The following is a 20990-nucleotide window of genomic DNA, read 5'->3' on the forward strand; positions in this document are numbered from 1 at the left end:
TAGTAGCATCTAGAATTTCCTACTTTTAGCTGATTGTATCAAGTGATGCTATAGTTGCTTTTATTCAACAATTTTTATAGAATACTTTTTCATGTCATTCTCTTTTTCTTTAGATTTGGGAGCAAAAGCAAGTCTTCCACCAATCTAGGACGACAAGGCAACTTCTTTGCTTCTCCAATGCTCAAGTGAAGTCATGTCTGCCTGTCAAACTTCCCCAGCATTTACCGACTGCAAGAAAGGGCGCACCTGTACTCTCTGCTCTGCAGCCTCCTGTACTCATTACTACTTTTAGCATTCTCTGAGCTTTTAATCAAGTTTAATTGTGCATGAGGGTTTTATTAAAAGTATATGTATCTCCCTCTCCTTCTCTTCAAGTAACATATCAACATCTTGTGGTGGTTGTTTGGAACTTTTAGGTGGGAAATCTTTGCAGGGGTGGAAGCAGTAGTATGGAATTCATTGTGATTCTTCTTGGGGGAGGGGACTAGGGGAACATCCTTTGGCATAAAGCCAAATGCTGCTCATGGAATGACCTTTCTCTGGTGTTATTTAGAACTAATTTCCACAAGACAATGATAGAAACCCTACCTCTTTGGTAAGACTGGCTTGTCTTAGGGTAGAAGGTGGGAGGACAGAGTAAAGAAAAGGGTTGGACGGGGGATTTAGAATGGCTCCCCCTGAGAACTCAGTAGTTCCCTTTCTCCCATTTTGAGTTGAGCTGTAACATGGAGAGCCTTCATAAAAATGGGGTAGGGTGAGGTTGGAACTAGTGATGGAAGTATGCTAAGCTTTAATTTGGATTGATTAACTCTTAATAGTGTTAATAGGCACAGCCTTGTAAATGTGATACTAAAACTTGTATTTATCTCTAATGGGCCTCAGGCAGGACTTTGGGTTTGGTTGAGGTCAAAGCCAGTTTGTTCTAAAGTTGAATTCATTCCTGATGCTTGACCCTGCTCCATCTTTACCTTGTCCACTAGAGCCCTACTTCTAGAGGTCAGTGTGCTGTCTGTTTGGCATCCCAACTAACTATTAAAAGTAGGCTGTAAGGGAAGATTGTCAATATTTTGTGTGGCAAGAAAAGCCACAATCATTTTGTCTTTGCACTTTGGATGCCGAAATCTTCTCGTGGAACATAGCCACATCTCCCGTGGAACATAGCCACATCTAGATAAATGTGAGCTTTTTCTTATTTCCATTATATGTCTATAAAGATGATTTCTTGTATAGAATGTTTCTGACCCATATTGACCCTTGTCTGTAAAACACATATTTGGAAAAAAATAAATAGCTTTTTCAAAATGAGCATGAGGTTGATTTTCTTGTCTTGGGAAACTTTCCAGGCCTTTTAGAAAATATTTTCCTTTCATAAAGTGATTTGAGTTGATTGTTCATCTTTATTTCCCATTCTCTGGACCCACCCAACCTTACTACCACCAGGAGATTGCCTCTTCATTTCTTATTCAGTCTCTTTCATTATCCACATTGGAGTCTCAGATTTGTCCTGTGGCTGTTTTCCTCTAATTTGAATAAACTAAACAACAAAGTTTTTAAACAAGTCTTTAGGGACCAGAATAGTGTAGATTAAAAAAAAAAATCGACTCTGGCTGGCTGACTGCCTGGAACATCCTTCACTGCTGGAAGTGACTCTGGAGTGAGCTGGGATGATTAACTGAGGGCACCTGCTCTTGGAACTCTGACGCTGGTGAACAGAATGTATCTGAGATTGAGTGTAAACAGTTGCAGGCTTAATATGTAACTATGGAGAGAGGAGGCAACTTACTGGCTTTGTTCCCAGGAGGTGGCAGCTCTCACAGCAGGTCCCATCTGCCTCAGCAAATTGACAGAGGTTGGGTCCCATCTCCCCTTACTCCCCTTCACACACACATCCCTGCTAGGTTTTTTTCTGTTTTTAAACTTTGTCCTAGATGCTATCTTCTCTCATGTTTGCAAGCCTAGTGTTGGCCTGGCTCCATATTTGCTGTTCTGTAGTATCTCCCCAAGGTGCATTTTAAGTCACTAATGTAGAGGAAGTAAATGGATTGTATAACGTTAGTGAAGGCAAGACTACCCTATGCAGGAACTGATGGCCCATTAGCGAAAAAGGAAATGGTCCTGCGTGTCAAATGTTGGCAGACAGTTGTTCGGTTTTTGGGCTAGGCCAAGAGATCTTAGCCATGAAAATAATTCTGATATTAGCTAAGGGAAATATATACCTACCTTCAACTTCTATAACAGTGCTTCATGTGGAACAGCTTGACTTTCGAGGGCTTTCTTGATTAAATTATGCTTCCCAATTGGACTGGACCAAAAGCAAAGAAGTTTCCGGGATAAAATGAATGCTTCAAAGGTCAGCGGAGCAGGGGCGGGGGTCTGGGGAAAATGGTTTGAGGGGACTTCTATGTCAATTGGCAAAATAATTCTATTATGAAAACATTCTGCATCCCACTCTGAAATGTGGTGTCTGGGGTCTTAAAGGCTAACAAGCGGCCATCTAAGATGCATCAATTGGTCTCAACCCACCTGGAGCAAAGGAAAATGAAGAACACCAAGGTCACACAACAACTAGGAGCCCAAGAGACAGAAAGGGCCACATGAACCAGAGACCTACATCATCCTGAGACCAGAAGAACTAGTTGGTGCCCGGCCACAATCGATGACTGCCCTGACAGGGAGCACAACAGAGAACTCCTGAGGGAACAGGAGATCAGTGGGATGCAGATCCCAAATTCTCATAAAAAGACCATACTTAATGGTCTGACTGAGACTAGAGGAATCCCGGCGGCCATGGTCCCCAGACCTGTCGGCACAGGACAAGAACCATCCCCGAAGACAACTCATCAGACATGAAAGGGACTGGTCAGCGGGTGGGAGAGAGATGCTGATGAAGAGTGAGCTAATTATATCAGGTGGACACTTGAGAGTGTGTTGGCAGCTCTTGTCTGGAGGGGGGATGGGAGGATAGAGAGAGAGGGAAGCTGGCAAAATTGTCACGGAAGGAGAGACTGAAAGGGCTGACTAATAGGGGAAGAGCAGGTGGGAGTACGGAGTAAGATGTATGTAAACTTATATGTGACAGACTGATTGGATTTGTAAACGTTCACTTGAAGCTTAATAAAAGTTAATAAAAAAAAAAATTATGCTTTCTTGATGTGGAAAGGGGTCCATTGCTTTGAAGTGGCTGTCACCCCATCTGCTCTCAACCCTTTCTGATCCTGCCTCTTATTTCACCTATAATATGGTTTAACTTTACTATCCCACTTGCTAATAACCAGAATCTTTAAACTGTGGTGTTTATCTCCCTTCTCCATCAGTCTGTGTAAGACTCCTGAGTTTGATGTTTATTTCACTGGGCAAGCATCACATGGTTTGATTCAGCAGCAACAATTTGTGTTTATTACTAGATGTTTAATTATTTCCCCTCCCTTAAGAAGCTGAATTCATTGCTTGCAGCAATAGAGGGGTGGGGGAGGGGGAGAATGTCTTTAGGAAATGGCCATGAGATTTTATGTCTTGTGCAAGAAGATACCTGAGTTTCAATTAGGAGGACTATAGGGTGCTCAATTGATTTACCATGGAAAAAAAGGCATTTTTGGCCGTGAAATGAACCTGCTTAAATTGTTGGGTAACACAAATGACAAGGAGAGCTGAATGAGTGCAGGAACAAAGACTATCATGCCTGATGTTTTTATTTTGTTAAGGTGGAGCCTACCTGCTCACTTCAAACTTCAGATGTATGTGTGTGTGTGTGTGTATATATATATGTATCTATATATGATACATGACTTTCTATTGGAGAAGTGTTTGGAGGACCCTCTGCTGTGCCTGGTATGCTGAGTGGTTTTCTTAATCATGCATCACCTTTTCTAAGGCTCTCAGCATGAGCAGGGAAGGAGCTGTTGTGGAAGTTCAGATTTGAGAAGCAAGGGTAGTACAGAGTTCAGTGTTAAAGTCGGCACAGCTCACACAGTAGGTTCTCGATAAATGTGCTTTGATGATAGCCCTGGTGATGACTCAGATTTCAGCCACTGGTGTGAAAAGCTTTTAAGCATGCAGAGTTGGGGCATGTTAGCCATTGTGCTTTTAATGTAAACAGGGTGTGGAGAATGGCCACTTAACCTAAGAACTTAGTAATTTTTTTTTTTTTTTTTATCTGCTGCCGAGGTAGCTGGTATATTTTGTAAATAAGTAAAGGCACCAGGCCAGGAGGTTCCTAAGTGTAATTTATTAGACACTGATTCTCAGAGCGGTATTTGTTGATGGTTTCTATTCACCAAGTCAGGTGGAAGACAGCTTGATGTCACCAGGAATAACCTTGTAGTGTGTGGGAGCTTTGTCCTCTGCAGTCATGTGGGATGGGGAAGGAAGCCACTTCTCAGGGCCTTGTAGTTGGAAGCAGGGATTTTTCCTTTTGTCTTCCTTCTCCCTCTATAACTCTTGCCAGGCTTAATTTAGTAGCATTGTTTTTTTCTATGGCATTACTACTTGCCCATCTCACATAGCTGGGCACCATCTGTGTGCTAGGCCCAGACACATGTAAATGGATATTTAGACTTCCAGTGAAGCCCTTGCCAGTTAATGTCTTCTTTGGTCATCAGTGAAGACAGAAAATTAGGAACCATTCCTGGCAAAGCCTCTAGGAATTTTAACATGGTGATTTACAGTGTACAGAGTGTTTTCTTCATTTATCATCTTACTTGATCTCACCACACCCACGTGAGGTGTGCAGGGCAGATGATGTTATCCCAAATGGACAGATTCAGAGAGGTGATTTGGCTCAAACTCCACAAACTGGTGTGTAGTTTAGCTGGGATTAAAAAAAAAAAACCAAATTACAGCTCCTAGTCTGGAGTTCAACCATGGTGCTTGCCATTTCAAACTTCTTCAGCGCTGTGGGGCCTGTTAATGTGTAATTAGGTATCTAAATGTTAGTAAATAGCCTGGAGCCAGTGTTATTTGTATCCTATACAAGGAAGGATCTTGTTCTTTTGCAAAGCAATCAACTATAAAGTGAGCAAAGCTGTAGAGAAGAGAGGATTGTTTACAATTCAGGAGCTCTCCCTGTTACTGTAAAAACTTATAAATCCATGCAGCCTAGAGCCCTGGATTCCACAGAGGGCTATATGAGCAAGAAAGTTAGTGCTTTGTTCCTGTTCTGCCACACTCCATGAAATCTTTCTGTTTGTTTATCAAAGATGTAGTCAACACTTGCCATTACTTGGGATATGAAAGACACCATCTCTGTCCTCTAGGAGTTTGTAGATAAGTAGTTCCCTCAACAGATGACTCAAATAACAGGGAGCCCAAACTGCTGGGAAAAACATTTGGGACAGGAAGATTTGGGGTTTTTTTTTGTCCATTTAACTTTTTACAGGTGTACAACTTACTGACAGCAGTTAACAACACTTGCTTATGCAACCCTACCCTTAATCAGTGAGGACAGGAGGATTTCTTAATGGTTGGGATTATTGCCCTGTAGAGGTGATCCAGGGCTGTTTTCTGTGTGGAAGGAGGAGGCCAAGCTGGTGTGAGCGCTTCAGGATGCTCTGATGGTAGTGTATTCTCAGGCCACCCTTGTGTATCCTGTGTGCTCTGAAGCCCAAAGCCAAGAACAGACGAGTCTCTGAGCCAAAGCCATCAGCCTGCTTCTAGAAATGTGTCAGCGGATTAGCTTATTGGCTTTCCCCCTAAGTGGCATTAGCTCTCACCCTGTCTCATGTTCACCATCTGGCTTTGAGTAAGAAGTCTACGAGTGATCTCTCTTCAGCAGCCTGCTCTGTGCCAGGGCTTTCTGAGGGGTGTTCAGCTTTCCTCCTCATCAACCCTAGGGCTCAGCACTCTCCAAGAGGAGGTAGTAGTCAGTCTGCTTTGTCCATACCTGGGGTCAGAAGAGTACTTTTGACCTCCGAGAAAAAAAACAAAAAAAACCACAGTAGAGGAGAATGATTCCAGTGGTTAGTGGCCTAATGTCTTTTTGTTTTTAGCTGTCAAAACTAACAAGTGGATCTTTCCTTGGGTGAGTTAAGATGAAGTCACTCCTGCCACAGAGAAAGCTTTTACTGCCTCTGAGATGATACAGTTTTGTTCAGATTTTAGAAGAGAGACACACGAAGGGGCTGGGATTTTTCTTCCTCATTGGAAAGCAAAGCCAGGGGGTGGAGGCGCTTAAATGAACCGCCTCCCCATCTCCCAGGAAGCTGACTGCCCTCTCCTCCCTGGTTAATATACATAATATACATTGACTGGAGCTAAACGCCTGATGCTTCTGGACAGAATCCAGGCCCTCAGCAGAACAGCAGCACTGTGGAATACAGCTGCTGGCGTTAAAGGGCTAAGCCCTTATCCAGCTGCTTTGCTTTAATGGGAACTGCCTGCAGTGGGCAGTTTAGCAGAGCTGTCTTAGCTCGATTAGGAGGAAATGACTAATCTCTGCATCTTCTCATGCTGCTGCCCTGAAGGTTCTGGGGCCGTAACCGGAGGGTGGGAAGTGGCTGGATAAATGGTATTGGAGTGCTAGGCCATTATCTCCTCAAAATTGTGGTCTCAGCATGGGGTGGTTGTGTTTTGTTTTGCCTTCATGAGAAAAGTGGGTTTCTCTTTTGGGGCAGCCCTCCAGCAGTGGACTCTCCTTGGCACTGGGGAAGGAGGAGGTGTTCACATGAGGGGTGGCCTGGGTACTTAAAAGCTGGTATAGCAACAGATTGTGGGAGTCGAGGTCATTCCAGGGCAAGGGTATCCACTTTAGAGTAAGGAGAAGATTTGAGACCCTCCAATATTAAAACTCAAAAGAGCCATGATTTGAAGAAGAAATGATCATTTCATTGATTTAAGATGCACTTTAAAAAATAGAGTAAAACCTGTGTAAGGTGGAAACTTGTCAGAGAAGGAAAACTCAAATATTTTCCACTAATAGCCATAGAAAAGTGTGATAGAAAAGTTGCACCCTATCAAAGGCGGAAAACTTGAGACCCAGAAGAACAAGGCAGTCCGTTGAGTTCCGGCTCTCACAAGTTTTGCCTTTATTTTTTAATATCTCTGAGAATTGGGGTATATTATCAGTGGCATCTTTCAAGTATAGTGCAGTGTTTTTTTTCTTCATGGCTGATAAGATAGTGGTACATTTTATAATCAATATTGGAAATGTTTACTGTTCATATGAGAGATGCTGTGGACCAGATGTGGAGGCCAGGGAACCTGCTGGGGTCAAAGATATTAAAACAGGGAGTTCCCCAGGTCTGAGGGAAGCTGCAGCAGAGGAAAATCAAGGAAATCAAGGTTCAGCCCAAAAGCCCTGGCACAAAGTAGCAGACAACCTATGGAATAGGGTAAAAGTCTGTCCCAGGCATGACCCCAAGAGCAGGGAAGGACAAACAAAACAGTGTGAATCAGTGATGCTATGACTAAAATAACAGGAGATCCTGGAGGGGTCTACAATTACAGTACAGGGCTGAAACAGTAAAGGTGCTTTAACACAATAAAAAAGATTAGGGGTGTTAGATATTCTGTTTGGGCAGGTGTTTGGGAAAGTTTATTGCAATCCTTTGTCCAATTTGTTCACCAGATCCGGAACACCAAGGGCTACCGGGTGGGGGTGGGGCGTTGTTCTTTAGAGATAGAGACCATGGTTTGAGGACTAACAAAGGAAGGCTGGCCTTGAAGGACAGTGTAAAGTCAAGGAGCCTGCTGCCCTGAGAGGAGAGAAGCAGGCTAAAATGTAACTCTGTTTAAAAAGGTCTTCCTGTTTAGGTAGAGAGAGGCGCTCAAGTAACTATGAAGTAATGTGTTTAGTGCCAGGACAGAGGTGGATGCACAGCAGAGGTGGGGGGGCAGGCGCAGAGGGGGCCGCTTGCCCCCAGGTGCAAGTCCAAGGGAGCGCCAGACTAGGGACAGAGTGACATTCCGAGGCGTGACAAATATGAAAGGCACCTGACTGAGGCAGCTGGAGGAGAGGGGAGAAGGCATTCTGCTGACACATGGCTGCTACCAACATCTACTCATCTTGGAAATGGGGGAGCGGGGAGGCACGAATTAGAGATTGCCCTGGGCACTCGTTACCCTCAATACACTGTAGTGCAGAGTGCTTTGAGAGCTCAAAGGAGGGAGGGAGCTGGAGGCTTAGACAGCCTCAGGGGTGATGACATTTGAGCTGTGAATAAGGCAGTTAGAGAGGACTCAGAATATTCCGGGCAGAGGAGTCCAGCCTGTTGTTCCAGAACCGAATACTCCTTCCTGACTGCTGTTCTGGCCTCTCCTCTGACCCCAAGCTGGGCCCTGGCCTGTCCGGACCTTGTTCCATCTGCCCTTGGGGGTAAAAAAAAAACAAAAAACTAGTGCCATCGAGGGGGGGGCAGGTGCAGATTATTGGTCCCTGCATCTGTCTTTGTCCTCTTCCACCCCCAACTCTGATAATAGTTGTTTCTTTATCTAGCTTGATCAGAGCTCTGAATGAAGCATTGTTTTTCATTTCTCCTGTTTCCTGCCCATTTGTTGTTGTTAGGTACTGATGAGTTGGTTCCAACTCATAGCAACCCAATGTACAACAGAACAAAACACTGCTCTGTCCTGCTATGTTTGAGCCCATTGTTGCAGCCCCTGTGTCAGTCCATCTTGTTGAGGGCCTTCCTCTTTTTCACTGACCCTCTACCAAGCATGATGTCCTTCTCCAGGGTCTGGTCCCTCCTGCCCATTAACTAAAACAAAAAAACCAAACCCATTCCTGAAGAGTCAATTCCGACTCATAGTAGAACTGCCTCATAGGGTTTCCAAGGCTGCAAATATTTACAGAAGCTGACTGCCACATCTTCCTCCCGACAAGTGGCTGTTGGGCTCAAACTGCCAACCTTTTGGTTGGCAGCAAAGTGCTTCACCGTTGTACCACCAGGGCTCCGCCCATTAACTAAAAAAAAAAAAAATTAACTACAGCCTATTAATTAATGCCATAGGGACCCCCCCTCGTGAATGCCCTTTACTAACCATGCCTCCCCTCCACAGGTTTTGCTAACTATCTGACTGCGCTCAGTGTAGTGGCCTCTCCCTGGGAAGTGATTACACATCTTGGCTGTGCTGGCCCCCTGCCTTAGCTGCCCAGAGTGGCCACAGCTTGGCCGGGTGCTTCTTGATTAGCCTTTAACATTTTCCCTCCCTCATTCCCTCCCTGTCCTCCTCTCTGGCCTGCCATTAAGCTGTAGGTTAAAATCTCTCTTCATGTAGAGCTCTTTTCTCGTTGAGCCTGTTCTCTGAACATTCAGGAGCTGCTCCAGGTCATGGAGAACAGCGCTGTGGGCCCAGAGGGACTGGAACGCCCATCAGCATCCCCATTAGCTTGTTCCAGACCACCTGCCCTCACTATAGATCAATCCTTGGGCAATTTCAGTGATTCTGATCTGTACTACCTCTTAAACCTTCTGCTCTGATGGCTGCTTCCTTTTTTGTTTACTTAGCTTTCATAGGATATTCCAAATCCTCAAAGTCCTGCTTCTTTTCACCCCTCTACCTCCCCACCCAGCCTCCGTACCCTCATTCCCTGAATCTCTCCCCAGCCAACTCTCCCTGCCACGATCACTCCAAGTGCTCCATTTCCTCTGTCCTGAGAAGGCCCTTATTTCTCTTCCTTGTATTAGATTCCTGACTCCTCTTTCCTCTGCCTTATCACAAGCACTGGGAAGGACATGATGACTTCTTTAGTTATAGCCTGGGCCTCATTAGAAACTACAGGCGAAGCCGCTGCACTCATTGGCAGAGGGGATGGCAGTCTACCATGATGATGGCAAAAATAGCTACCACTGATGGAAATATGTAGGGCTCATCTCATGTAGTTCTTCCAGCACCCTTATGAAGTATGTATTAATATTCCCATTTTCCAGATGAGGAAAGTGAGGCTCAGACTTCTTAGGTAACTTACTCAAGTTTACATAGCTCTTAAGTGCTTGAGCCTGCATTTAAACTCTTAACCCCTATACTATCCTTTTATAGTCCTTTTTTTTTTTTTTTTTTCACTTTGGGTGCATAGGATCCTTTAGGCCAAGTGATTTCTTTGGAAAGTGAAAGTCTTTGGATCATGATCCTCCTCTCACCTCAGCCTGAGGACACCAACTGTATCCCACAGCCTTGACCCCTTCCTGAGCTTTTCCCCTTGCACAGCATGGACCCAGATTAGGCCTGTCCTCCTCATACCTGGGGGTAGTAGGTTAAAGAAGTGCAGTGGGGGTAGGGAGTGGAGAGGGGCTGTATGCCAGCCAATTGGGAAGAGACAGCGTAGGCCCTGAGCTCAGCCTCATCTGCTCCTGCTAAGACAATCATCAACATAAAAGGCTAATTGTGTTAATCACCAAGGCACCCATCCCGAGTCCCCCTCCCTTTCTGGTGAATTATGAATTGCAATTGCAGATGGCTCCACTGATTGAAGGCAGTGCTCAGCAGGGAGAAGGGCCAGATCAGATTACACACCATTAATTAAAAACTTCCCCTGACAAATGGGAGGAAGGGAATGCGCACCCAGGGTCAGCCTGGTTGGGTCTCTGTCCTCCCCTCACCCAGGCTCAGGGACGAGGTGGATGAAGCCTTCTTTCCACAGGCTGGAAGACCTGAGCTTTGGCTCCCCAAAGGCCAGCCCTTCCCTCATGCAAACAGATGGCAGAAGACTGTCCTATTAAAGGGCTCCAGCCAAGGAGGAGCTAACCTTGGGTTACTAATTCCTATGTCTAACCTTCAATGCTCTTGAGATTCTAACCTAATTCCTCATTTCTCAGTAAGCATGTCTCTTCTCACACTGGTCTATGCTGAGGGCAAATAGCTGTAAGAATAGCGAAAAATAGGGCTTCAGCTTTCTCTCTGGTGGTCACAGTTGCCCTTTGGGTTCTGTAGTTGCCAGGGCAGAAGTTACAGGGCCTGCTCTGAAGCTGTGGGTGGAGGCTCTGATGGCTTGATGTGCCCCCTCTTAACCAGCTGTCCCTACCTGGAAGCTTAGGCTTTCAACTGTTGTCATTTGGAACCATTCCTCCTGAATTTTCCTCCTCTTGATCAATGACTGCCATCCCTCCCTCCCCTCCCCAGCTGCCTAGCCTCAGTCATTTATTCATCAAACTTGTATTGAGCACCCAGTGTGTGCTTGGCTCTGGGGAGGTGCAGGGATAATTTGTCAAGGAGCTTAAGAGCTATTGTAGGAGCTCTACTCCTTGCCCTCATCAACCCTCAACTTCCTGGTCCCTTCCTTCCTCTGGCTGCACATGGTATGAGCACCCCTGGAGCTCTATTTTGGAAAATTCTAAGCTGGGAGCTGAGGAAAACTTAGGGGGCTGTGGTACTGAGATGGGTGACCTTTAGCAAGTCAATCACATCCTCTGTGTGCACATGCGCACGTGCGCACACATACACACACACACAGAGCTGTCCCTGGTTGGAAAAGGGCACAGAAAGCCCTGGCTCTGAGACATTGTGAAGATGGATGAGTGGGGCCCCACTTGGAGAGATGGGAACAGCACTCTGTATGGGCAATAATACAGAAAGTTGAGCATGGCTTTGGGCCAAGCCCCGGCAGGCTCAGCTACTGCACTGGTCACAGGTTGGCCTCTGTTAGCCAGCCCTTGGAAGACTTTGGGAGCCCCTCTCCCATCCCCAGCCCCTTGGGAACATCCCGGGAGGGGACCTATCTATTTTATGGATTTGGCTGCTGCATTTCAGGGTACCATGGTGATGGGTACCATAGAGATGAAAAGAACTGACTTTTATTGGCTTGTCTCTTTATTCCAGGGCCCCTCCCAACCCCCACACCCCACACCCACAAAGCTCCCAGGTCAGTAGACCCAGAAGACAAGGAGGCAGGGCTCCTGGTAAGAGAAGCCAATGAAATGAGAGAAAAACCGACTCATTTCCATGTCCCCCCATCATCTCCCTCTCTCCTTTCTTCCCTCCTCCCTCCCATTACCAACAGCAGTTGTGTTCAAACCCAATAATTACAGTAACAGCAACAATAATCATCATTTATTGGGGTTGTTTTTCTAGCATTTTAACTTCCAAAAACATTTTCCAATCTCTTGTTTGTTTTCACAGCAGTTCCTGGGGGAGGGTTGTGCCCGTTTTACAGATGGGGAAGCCAAGATCTAGATAAGACCCCAAACCGTGAACAGAGTAGATTTATAGCAGTTTTCAAGTATTAACAAACCGAGACTCCATTAGTCTTCCAGCAACATACTGAACCCCATGTCTTGGTTTCCTGGGTCATTCCCAGGGTTCTTACCATCCTTTGGACTTATTCAACATCTTTTTGGGGATCCCAATTGAGCTGAGAGTCTGGGGCTGGAAAAGGCTTCTTCTGGCTCAAGGACGGGACAGAGACTTCCTTTCTCTGGAAAGTTCCTGTAAATGGGCCTGTGGAGAGGGAGGTAGGACAAACACCTTGGAAGAGCCTGTCCTGGAAAAGGCATGTTAGGCCCTCCTTCCCTTGCCCATATCTGCCCTTCTGCTGGCCCCGTAGATGGCTCCTCTCTGTGTCAGCTCTTCCCAATGGCATTTGGAGGGATGAGGAATGAGGATCTATTGGGAGGGCAATCCCTGTCCTCAGGAAGCCCCCAGTCTGAAGGGGTACCCATGGCCCCCAAATTGCACCAAAGACAGAAACTCTTCCCTGAGGAGCTCAGAAGGCTGTCTCAGGACCTGGTTCTTCTAGTAAGTCCTGGCCCCTTCTCCCCAAAGGTGAGGCTAGATGTTATGGCTCCCCAAGGTCCCTGAAGTCCTCAGCCTAAGCAGAGCAATGTCTCGGCTCCACTCCCCTTTCCCAGGACTCCCACTGTGATCCAAAAGGGCGAGAGAGGGAAGGCAAACATGTATTCCCCTTCCCTCCCTCTGCTCTGTAAACTGAGAGATGGCAAAGGCCTAGAAACAGGGAGCTGGACAGATGCATTCCCCTGAGTCTTTTTATCTAGAAATGGAGTGCCAGGGACAGGGATTGGCATTCCTGCCCACCTGTGGGGACAAGAGGCCAAGCCTCTCCATGCACCTATGCAAAGCCCACCAGGGAAACCTCAAGTCAGGTTATTCAAGGCACACTGCCCACCTCTAGGTCACCTCTCCGAAGCCTGAGGGTCAGGGCCGAGGTCCATGTCATCTGACACACTCTCCATTTCGGTGTTGCCTGGACTGGACTTGGACTCTTCCTTCTGGGGGTGCACCCCTACCACGCTGTCCACCTCCACAGTGCTGCCTGTGAGGATGGCCAGTCGCTGGGCCAGAGTCTTGGTGTCGGGAAACAGGATGAAATTGTAGATCAGAGATGCCAGGACAGCACCTGTCAAGGGTCCCACCCAGAATATCTGAGGAGGCAGAGAGAAGTAGATACCCCCCCGGTAAGCTATTAGAACCATGGGGTGGCTTTGGGACCCCTGGGTGCTTCTCTGGTGCTGGCTTGGTCTTGAGGAACCCTCAAGCTGTCTACAAGGTGGTAAATTTGAGAACCCTGAGACCTGTCTCTTGCATCCACACAAATAGGGGAAAGTTGCCTTCCAAGGAGGGGTTCAGGCTATGCAGCAGTGGCTGGGGCCAGGGGTCAGGCTCCTCACCCTCTCATGCCTCTTCCCTCTTGTCTTCCCCATCTCAGCCAGGAGTCCTGACTATTGCTGCTCTTGTCTCTGCTGCTGTGTGGGTCTATTTCTGTTTGTCTTTTTCTTTTTCTAAGCTTAGAAATTGGTCCAGCTGGAGGAAGTGAATAATAAGGAAGCAGCCAGGGACTTGAGGCCTGGGCCAAGGCTGCAGTTACTGTCCTGGCTCACTTCTTGCCAGTCTACTGGGTCCCCAGAGTTGTGAAAGCTAGAGCGAAAGGAAGTACAGCCAGGATACACACCCTTGTCTTCTGAGTTTAGGGAAACCTCCCCCAAGGCTCAAGATGGTCTGTGGCAGGGAGAGGTTGTCTCCCTGAGTCTCTGTGGACCCTGCTGGTGAAACCCACAGCCCCCGTCGCCCTGATTCGAGCCCTTTCCCCTCCCTATAGCTGCCGGCAAAGGGGCTTACCCAGTGGACTGCGAACTTCCCTATGATGACAGCGGGCCCAAAGGAGCGGGCAGGGTTCATGGAGCATCCGGTGAAGTAGATCTGGGGAGCAAGTGCAGGTCGGGGTTGAGGAGGCCTAAGGCAGGCCTGTGAGGGGATAGTCCCTTTGCCCTGTTCAGACCTCAGCCCCACCCTTGGCCTCTGCAGCATGTGTCCTGGATCTAGAATGTGGGGCACAGCCTCAGCCCCAAGGCACGGGGGCTCAGGGAGGCACACTGCCTGGCCTTTGGCCCACCACAGCTTCCCCAGGGAAGAAGTGAATGCACAGTACCCCCTGTGTCCTTTTTATCCCTTACCCCAACGAGGTGGCCCAATGCCACTGAGATCCCAATTATGACGGCGGGAGAGCCCGAGGCCTGACGACTGTCGGTGGAAGCAAAGACACAGAGCACCAGCTGCAAAGTCAGTACCAGCTCCACCGCCACAGCCTGGCCAGCAGAGATGTTGCTCCGGACCTGAGCAGAAGGGACCACCACGCTGGAGCAGACGCAGGCTCTGTCCACGGGAAGGTGAACCCCTGGGCCTCGTTTCCTCAGCTGTAAGGGGTGACACCTCACCACCTCACAGCTTGAGCTGTAAGGTGGGGTTCAGGGCAGCCCTGGAGACCTGTTCCCTGTGGAATTGAGTGGCACCCCTCCCACCCCAGAGGTGGGTGGGGGCAGTGTTCCAGGAAGAGAAGCTCAGGGAAGCTGGGAGGCATGTTTGGGAGGAGGCTGGGACAGGGCTAGGGGTGGGTGTGGAAGGAGGGGACTGGGGGAAGTGGATGGAGATCTGGGTGATTGCAGGAATCAAGGAGTGAGGCCTCAAGGTATTTGTGGGAACATGGGAAGGACATGGGAGGGGGGAACATGGGAAGGACATGGGAGGGAGGAACATGGGAAGAGACAGAAGTGGACATGGGGTGTGGCTTGGGGAGGACAATGAAGTGCCCACCGGGACCCTTTCGCACTAGCAGTTCCAGCCCTCCCTCAGCTGCTCCTATCTCCAAATGCCTGGTTCTCATCCTACTCCATCCCCTTGGGTGGCTTCTCTCTTCTCTGTCTGTTACTGTACCACAATCCCATTCCTAGTCTGCCTGGACTAAGACCAGTGTTCCAGGGCCCAGCCTGGAGCAGGCGTGGAGCACATGGGTGAGTCCTTTCCTCCTGTCTCCTCCTTGAGCCTTGGCCCCCCATCTTTGCCACCTGTCTGGATTCCCTCCTTCTGGCCCAGCCAGACCCCCCTGCCCTTTCACTTGCCATAAGCCTCTCCCTGCACATACCACATTGATCCCAAGGGTCCCTCGGATGTCTCCTGGCGTGACCCCGTAAAGCAGAGCAGCCCCCGCAGTGGCCCCTGCCAACTGGGCAGCCACATAGGCCACAGCTCGGGGGAGGGAGATGTGGGAGCCCACGAGGAAGGCCAGCGTCACAGCAGGGTTGACGTGGGCCCCGCTGGTCTTCCATGTGATCTGCACAGCCATGGCTGTGGCCAGGTTGAAGGTGATGGCAATCTGCAGCACGGAGGGAAGTGCCGAGGGCCAGTGTAGCACCGAGCCCACGCCAAAGAACACATACAGCCCTGTGGCCAGGAACTCTGCAAACAGCGCCTTGATGATGGCTGTCCAGAGCCTGCACACCAGCATGTTAGCCTGAGGTCCTCTGCTCCCAGGCTTTCCTCCGTTTCTCTGGTCTCTGGTTTCCCCTGTCTCTTCTGGTCTCCTGCTGACTCTGGCTGGTCACTCCTTGCCGGCTTCTCTGACCCCTATCTGCAGATCTGTCCGTCACTCTGGTACCCCAAGGAATGTATTGGTCAGACTGACCGGGAGCCGGCAGACAGGTTATGTGTGTTTGGGTGGGGGGAGGCGTGGGGGTGGTGTGAGGGGTGGCACTCACATACCTGCTCTATCCTGAGCTCACCTGACAGGTATGGAGGGGGGCGGTCCTGGGTGCTGAGCTGGAATCTCTGGGATCTCTAAGGCTGGACAGGCCTGCTGTGGATACAGCCCGGTCCCAAAGCTTCAGGTGAAGGAGCAGCAGTTCTCATGGGACTCCAGGGTGCCCACTTCCTGGATGTCACTCAGACCCCACAGCCCTGTGAGTCCAAGTTCCTCAGGCTTCCTGCTCTCCAGGCCCCCTCGACCCCAGCTTCTGCCTCCAAAAGGGCTGAAACTATTCTGCACCCCATAAGCTCAGATGAGAAATGAAGCTCTCTCCTTCATTTCCACCTAAAACCCCATTCACAGAAAGCAATTGTGGATAGAATAATCTTTACTAATGACACGTTATCAGGAGGGACCAGTCCCAGGAGAAGGACGTCATGCTTGGTAAAGCAGAGGGTCAACAAAAAAAGAGGAAGGCCTTCAATGACATAGATTGACACAGTGGCTGCAACAATGGGCTCAAACATGACAACGATTGTGAGGATGGCGCAGGACCCTGCAGTGTTTTGTTCTGTTGTCCATACGGTTGCTATGAGTCGGAACCTACCGGATGGCACCTAACAACAATGACGACAACGTGCGGAGGAGGAGGGTAGAGGAGGGGGATGGAGGAGGGGGGTGGAAGAGGCATTTATTCTACAGCTACTTAAACTACATCAAATTACACACATGGTGTTGGGCACCTCTGTTCTTATAATGGCCCTATAAGCCCCCCACCACCCAGGAATTCCCACTGGCCCTTCGTCCACTTCTCCCTTCTTCTCGTTGCCTTCCCTGGGTTTCCCCTTCCCTTCCCTGCCCCCCAGTTCTTTGCTCGCCTCCTCCAACTCAGGGGACAAAAAATTTTCTTCATTTCTCACAGGGAAGCTTAACCATCTTTGTGGCCATGCTGGCCCCAAGGTCACCCAGCCCTGGGGTCTTCCCTTCTTACCCCCCAGTAGCAGATCAAGGTTATTTCCCTAACAAAGATACTCCCTAAGAATCTGCCCAGCTGTTACAACAACACAGTCTTTACCTCCTAACCACATGTGGGCACCCTGACCTCACTCCTGGGCATATCTACCTGCCAGTGGGTGACCCCTGGTGTCCTCCGGCTCGTCAAACACACCTGTTTCAAAAAGACCTCCTCATTTCCCTCCCTGCCCCCACTCACTCCTGCTTTTTCCAGCTCAGCTGGTGGCACCTGGGAGTGTCCTTAACCTTTCTCTCCCTCACGCCCCCATCCAATAAAATCATCCAGTACTCTGATTTTGAATCCTAAATACCTTGCCTGTGCCATCTCCTCACCACCCAGCTGCCCTGCAGCCTTCCGCCCATCTCTGCCTGCTCGCTTGCTCCGCTCCAATCCATTCTCCACACTGCAGCCCAAGTGATCTTTCTAAAAGGCAAATCTGAACACGCTGCTCCCCTGCTAAAATCCCTTCAAGGCCTCCCCATCCCCACTGTAAGCTCCTCACCTTCTGGGACCCGACCTCTGCTCCTCCTCCCCACCCCTTGCCTCATCCCTTCTGCCTTACCAAATGGCCAGTGCTTTTGGAACAGTCCATGGGTGCCCCTCCTTGTAGGATGCTCTCTCTCCTCTTCACCCTTTGCTTCGGTAACTCCCAACAAGCCGTAAGGCTCAGCTTCTGTATCACCTGCTCCTTTCCTGGCTGCCCCTGGCTGTGTGAGAACCCCTCTGTGTGTTCCCACCACACTTGGCATTCTGTACACTACAGTCACTGCAGGGGGCTGTCCTGGTGTTAATGCGTCTCCCCAGCAAAGTGATGAAGCCCTTAGGGTGCAGGAACCAAGTTTTGTTCATCCCTACCTGTAGTGCCTTGCTCAGGGATTGGCCATAGTAGTGCTCATTAGGAGTCCCTGGGTAGCACAAACAGTTAAGATCTTGACTATTAGCTGAAAGGTTGGTAGTTCAATCCCACCCAGAGGCACCTCAGGGGATAGGCCTGGCAATCTGCTTCCTAAAGGTCACAGCCTTGAAAACCCTATGGAACACAGTTCTACTCTGCAACACACGGGGTCACCATACCTGGGGTCGCCATGAATTGGGATTGACGTGATGGCAACTAAAAACAACAAAGTGCTCAATAAGTATTTGTTGAATAAATGAATGAATGAAAGCTTCTTGGTCTCCTGGAGTCAGGTCATTTCATTTCAGCTGGTGGCTCTCATAACCTGCTCCCACTGAGTCCTCTGAAATCTTCAAATGAAACATCCCAATTCTGACCACAGGCTCTGTCTATCCTCCCTGCCCTGTCTCAATCTCAGGAAAACCCCTCTCCCATCCCTTCTGTTCTTCCAGCTGTCCTGGCTTTGCCCCACCCTCTCTAGTCAGATCCCCTGGCATCTCACCTCTAGCACCCTCTTGCTGGTACCCCCACTGTCCTAGCTCCCTGTTCTTGCTCATGTTCCTCCTCCTCACCCTTTCACCCCTGACTGGTCTGCACTGCTGAGCACTGCTGGGGGAAACCACACAGCCGTGCAGACTGCCACCATGACTGGCCTCAGCAGGGGCCTCAGCTCTGCTCAGCAACCCATACACACTCCACCGTGGGCTCTCTTCCATTCTTCTAAGGCCTACTTCAAACCTTCCCCTCTCTCTTCAAGTACCCCACCCGTCCTGGCTTTTCCCTCAGCAGACGAGCTTGCCTCTTATCCCACCAAGAAAGCCAAGCCATCAGGCAAGACTTCTTCCCATCCTGCCTCCCCAGCCACAAACCTCCCCCAACAGCTGCTCATGCCCTCACCTACTGCCCTCTGGCCTTGAAGAAGAGGCAGCCCTTCTCCTGTGTCCAAAGTAAGTCCTCTCTGATGTTCTTGGCTCCCTTGGAGCTCCCGGAGCCCTCTCTTGGCCATTCCCAGTCTCAGCCCTAGTTTTTACTTCTCTCTCCCTCCTGGCTCCTTGTGCCCAAGTAATCACGGAGTAGTGGAAAAATCATGGGTTTGGACTCATAAGGACCAAGGCTTCCCCCCACTGCCGGTCAATGGAACTGCTCTGGCAAAGGTCACTGTGACCCTCTCTTAAGCCCTCACCTCCCTTGGCCCGCTGCGGCCTGTGGCACTGTTGACCACTTCCTCCTCCTAAAGGCCTCTCCTTTCCTGGCTTATGAGACACCATCATTTCCTGGCTCTCCTCCTACCTCTGAGGACTTCTTCTCAGTCTCCTTTTTTGGCTCCTCTCCTATTCACTCTTAAAGATTGGTGTTGTCTCTTCTGGCCCAGTGCTCTTCTCATTCCCCGTGAGATGGCCGGGCAGCCTCATTCATGTTTGTGGCCTCCACAGGCTGTCGATGCACATGACTGTCTCCAGCTCAGACCTCAATCCTGAATTCCAGACCCACACGCTGCTCACATTGGACCCTTCACCCTCCAGCCGGCCCTCCTTCTCCTTCTCCCACTGAGTGACTCCACCATCCACCCGGGAGTCCAGACCAAAACCTGGGAGTCATTCAGATACCCCCCTCTCCCTCTGCCCACACCCAGTGGGTGCCCAGGTTCCTGACATTGCTTTCTCATGTCTGACACCTCTTCTCCTGGCCTAGTCCAGCCCTTACCATCTCTCTCAGGATTTCTGCATCAGCCTCCTCTCTGGGCTCTTAGGCTGTATTCATGCTCCTCCACACCACTCTCCTCCACTGCCAAGATGATTCTTCTAAAATGCAAAGCTGATCTTTTCATTCTTCTGCTCAAATTCCTTCAACGGCTCCCCATTGCCTCAGGATCAAGTGGGAATATCCATGTCTAACATGCAAGGACGGCTCCCTCTCCCTGCCCACCCTGCCTATTCTTACTCCTGCCAGGCCAAATATTTTTAATTCCTCAAAATGAGCTTCAGAGCCCTAGGTACTTGGAGTTTGGAGTGCCTTTGTCTCTCTTTCAAGACTTTACAAAAGTCCAGTTCTCTGAAAGCTGCCCCGATCTCCTTCTCCAGCAAAATCAGGGCAGGCTTCATAGAGGAGCTGGGTTTGAGCAAAGTTGGAGGGTAGTTCTGGCCTCGGCCTCCTCACTGGCCCCACTGCTGCAGTACAGACTTCCACCTTGCCCAGCATAGTGGGGGCATTCCATAAATGCTCAATGAACGAAGGAATGTGGCCGTGTGGGCAGTGCGGGGGCAAATCCTCCCTTGTACAGTAGGTTCCCTGCCTCAGGCTGTCCCAGGGTAACTGAAGAGCACCTCCCTCCCCCTCCTCTCAGTACAGGGGTTGGTGGACAGACACTGCCTTGTGCTCAGTGACCAAGGCAGGACTCCTACATAGATGTTTACTTTTGTACCAGTCTCTGCATTTTACCTAGCCTCCACATCTGCAACTATAAAACAGGTACCAAACAGCAGTAATACCTATCTGTTGAGAGCTTTTGTTAAAACAATACCAACCAAAACCAAACCTGGTCGAGTCGATTCCGGCTCATAGCAACCGTATAGGACAGAGTAGAACTGCCCCATAGAGTTTCCAAGAAGTGCCTGGTGGATTCGAACAGCCGACCTCTTGGTTAGCAGCCGTAGCACTTAACCACTACGCCATCGGGGTTTCCGATAAAACAATACAAGCAAAAATATTTTGAACATTGCCATGTATACTGCACCCCTGACCAGTTTTGTAACTTCTGTGACCTCAGTTTCCCCATGTGTAAAAAGGGAGAATAATTTCCACTTCCCCGGGTGCTGTTAGGAGTGAATTTGCTGGTAGATAGGACAGTGCCTCTGAGTCAGAAAGTGTTTATGAGGATTGTCCCTCTCCTCCCCCTCTCCAGTGAACAGCTATGGGGACTGGCTGGGTGGAAGGGTCCTGGTTGCTGAGGCAGCTCCTGCTCTGAGAACATGAAGTCCAGCCGCAGTCCCGTACCCTGCTAGCCTGAAGCAGAGCTTCTTGAAGCCCTGCCTGGCCTGGGACAAGGTCTTTCACCCCCTGAGGCCAGGTGGGCATTGACCAGGTCATCCTCCAGCCCTGGGTTGCCTGCCCCAGCCAGCACCTTCCCAGACCCAGCCAGTCCTGGGCTCTAGTGCCAAGCCTGGAGCTCACTCATGCTC

The 20990-nt window shown here is 49.4% G+C and overlaps 2 protein-coding genes across 3 annotated transcripts in view; one reads left to right on the top strand and one right to left on the bottom strand.

The window, feature by feature from the left end:
- RACGAP1 (Rac GTPase activating protein 1) overlaps positions 1–2343 on the top strand; it is a 33965-nt gene extending 31622 nt beyond the window's left edge. For both annotated transcript variants that reach the window (XM_023556134.2, XM_064284249.1), the window contains exon 17: positions 114–2343. In XM_023556134.2, the coding sequence (XP_023411902.2) occupies positions 114–189 (76 nt within the window). In that variant the 3' untranslated portion in view covers positions 190–2343. The remainder of the gene's footprint in view (positions 1–113) is intronic.
- A 9619-nt stretch (positions 2344–11962) lies between these two features.
- AQP6 (aquaporin 6) lies at positions 11963–15840 on the bottom strand. The gene is made up of 5 exons (XM_010596496.3): positions 15302–15840; positions 14337–14495; positions 14002–14082; positions 13052–13307; positions 11963–12366 (listed from the first exon to the last, which is right to left on the bottom strand). Exons 1-4 carry the CDS (start codon positions 15662–15664, stop codon positions 13059–13061), a joined length of 852 nt encoding a protein of 283 aa, XP_010594798.1. The 5' UTR covers positions 15665–15840; the 3' UTR covers positions 11963–12366; positions 13052–13058.
- Between the last annotated feature and the right edge of the window lie 5150 nt (positions 15841–20990).

Source organism: Loxodonta africana, chromosome 4 (assembly GCF_030014295.1).
Source record: "Loxodonta africana isolate mLoxAfr1 chromosome 4, mLoxAfr1.hap2, whole genome shotgun sequence".
Taxonomy (NCBI): Eukaryota; Metazoa; Chordata; class Mammalia; order Proboscidea; family Elephantidae; genus Loxodonta; species Loxodonta africana.

Excerpts from the sequence above, each read along its gene's own strand:
- AQP6 (XM_010596496.3), bottom strand. The coding sequence starts at position 15,664 with ATGCTGGTGTGCAGGCTCTGGACAGCCATCATCAAGGCGCTGTTTGCA. Across the intron at positions 14,496-15,301 it reads GGACCCTTGGGATCAATGTG|GTCCGGAGCAACATCTCTGC; the intron begins GTATGTGCAGGG and ends CCTTCTGCTCAG. Across the intron at positions 13,308-14,001 it reads GGAAGTTCGCAGTCCACTGG|ATATTCTGGGTGGGACCCTT; the intron begins GTAAGCCCCTTT and ends CTGCCTCCTCAG.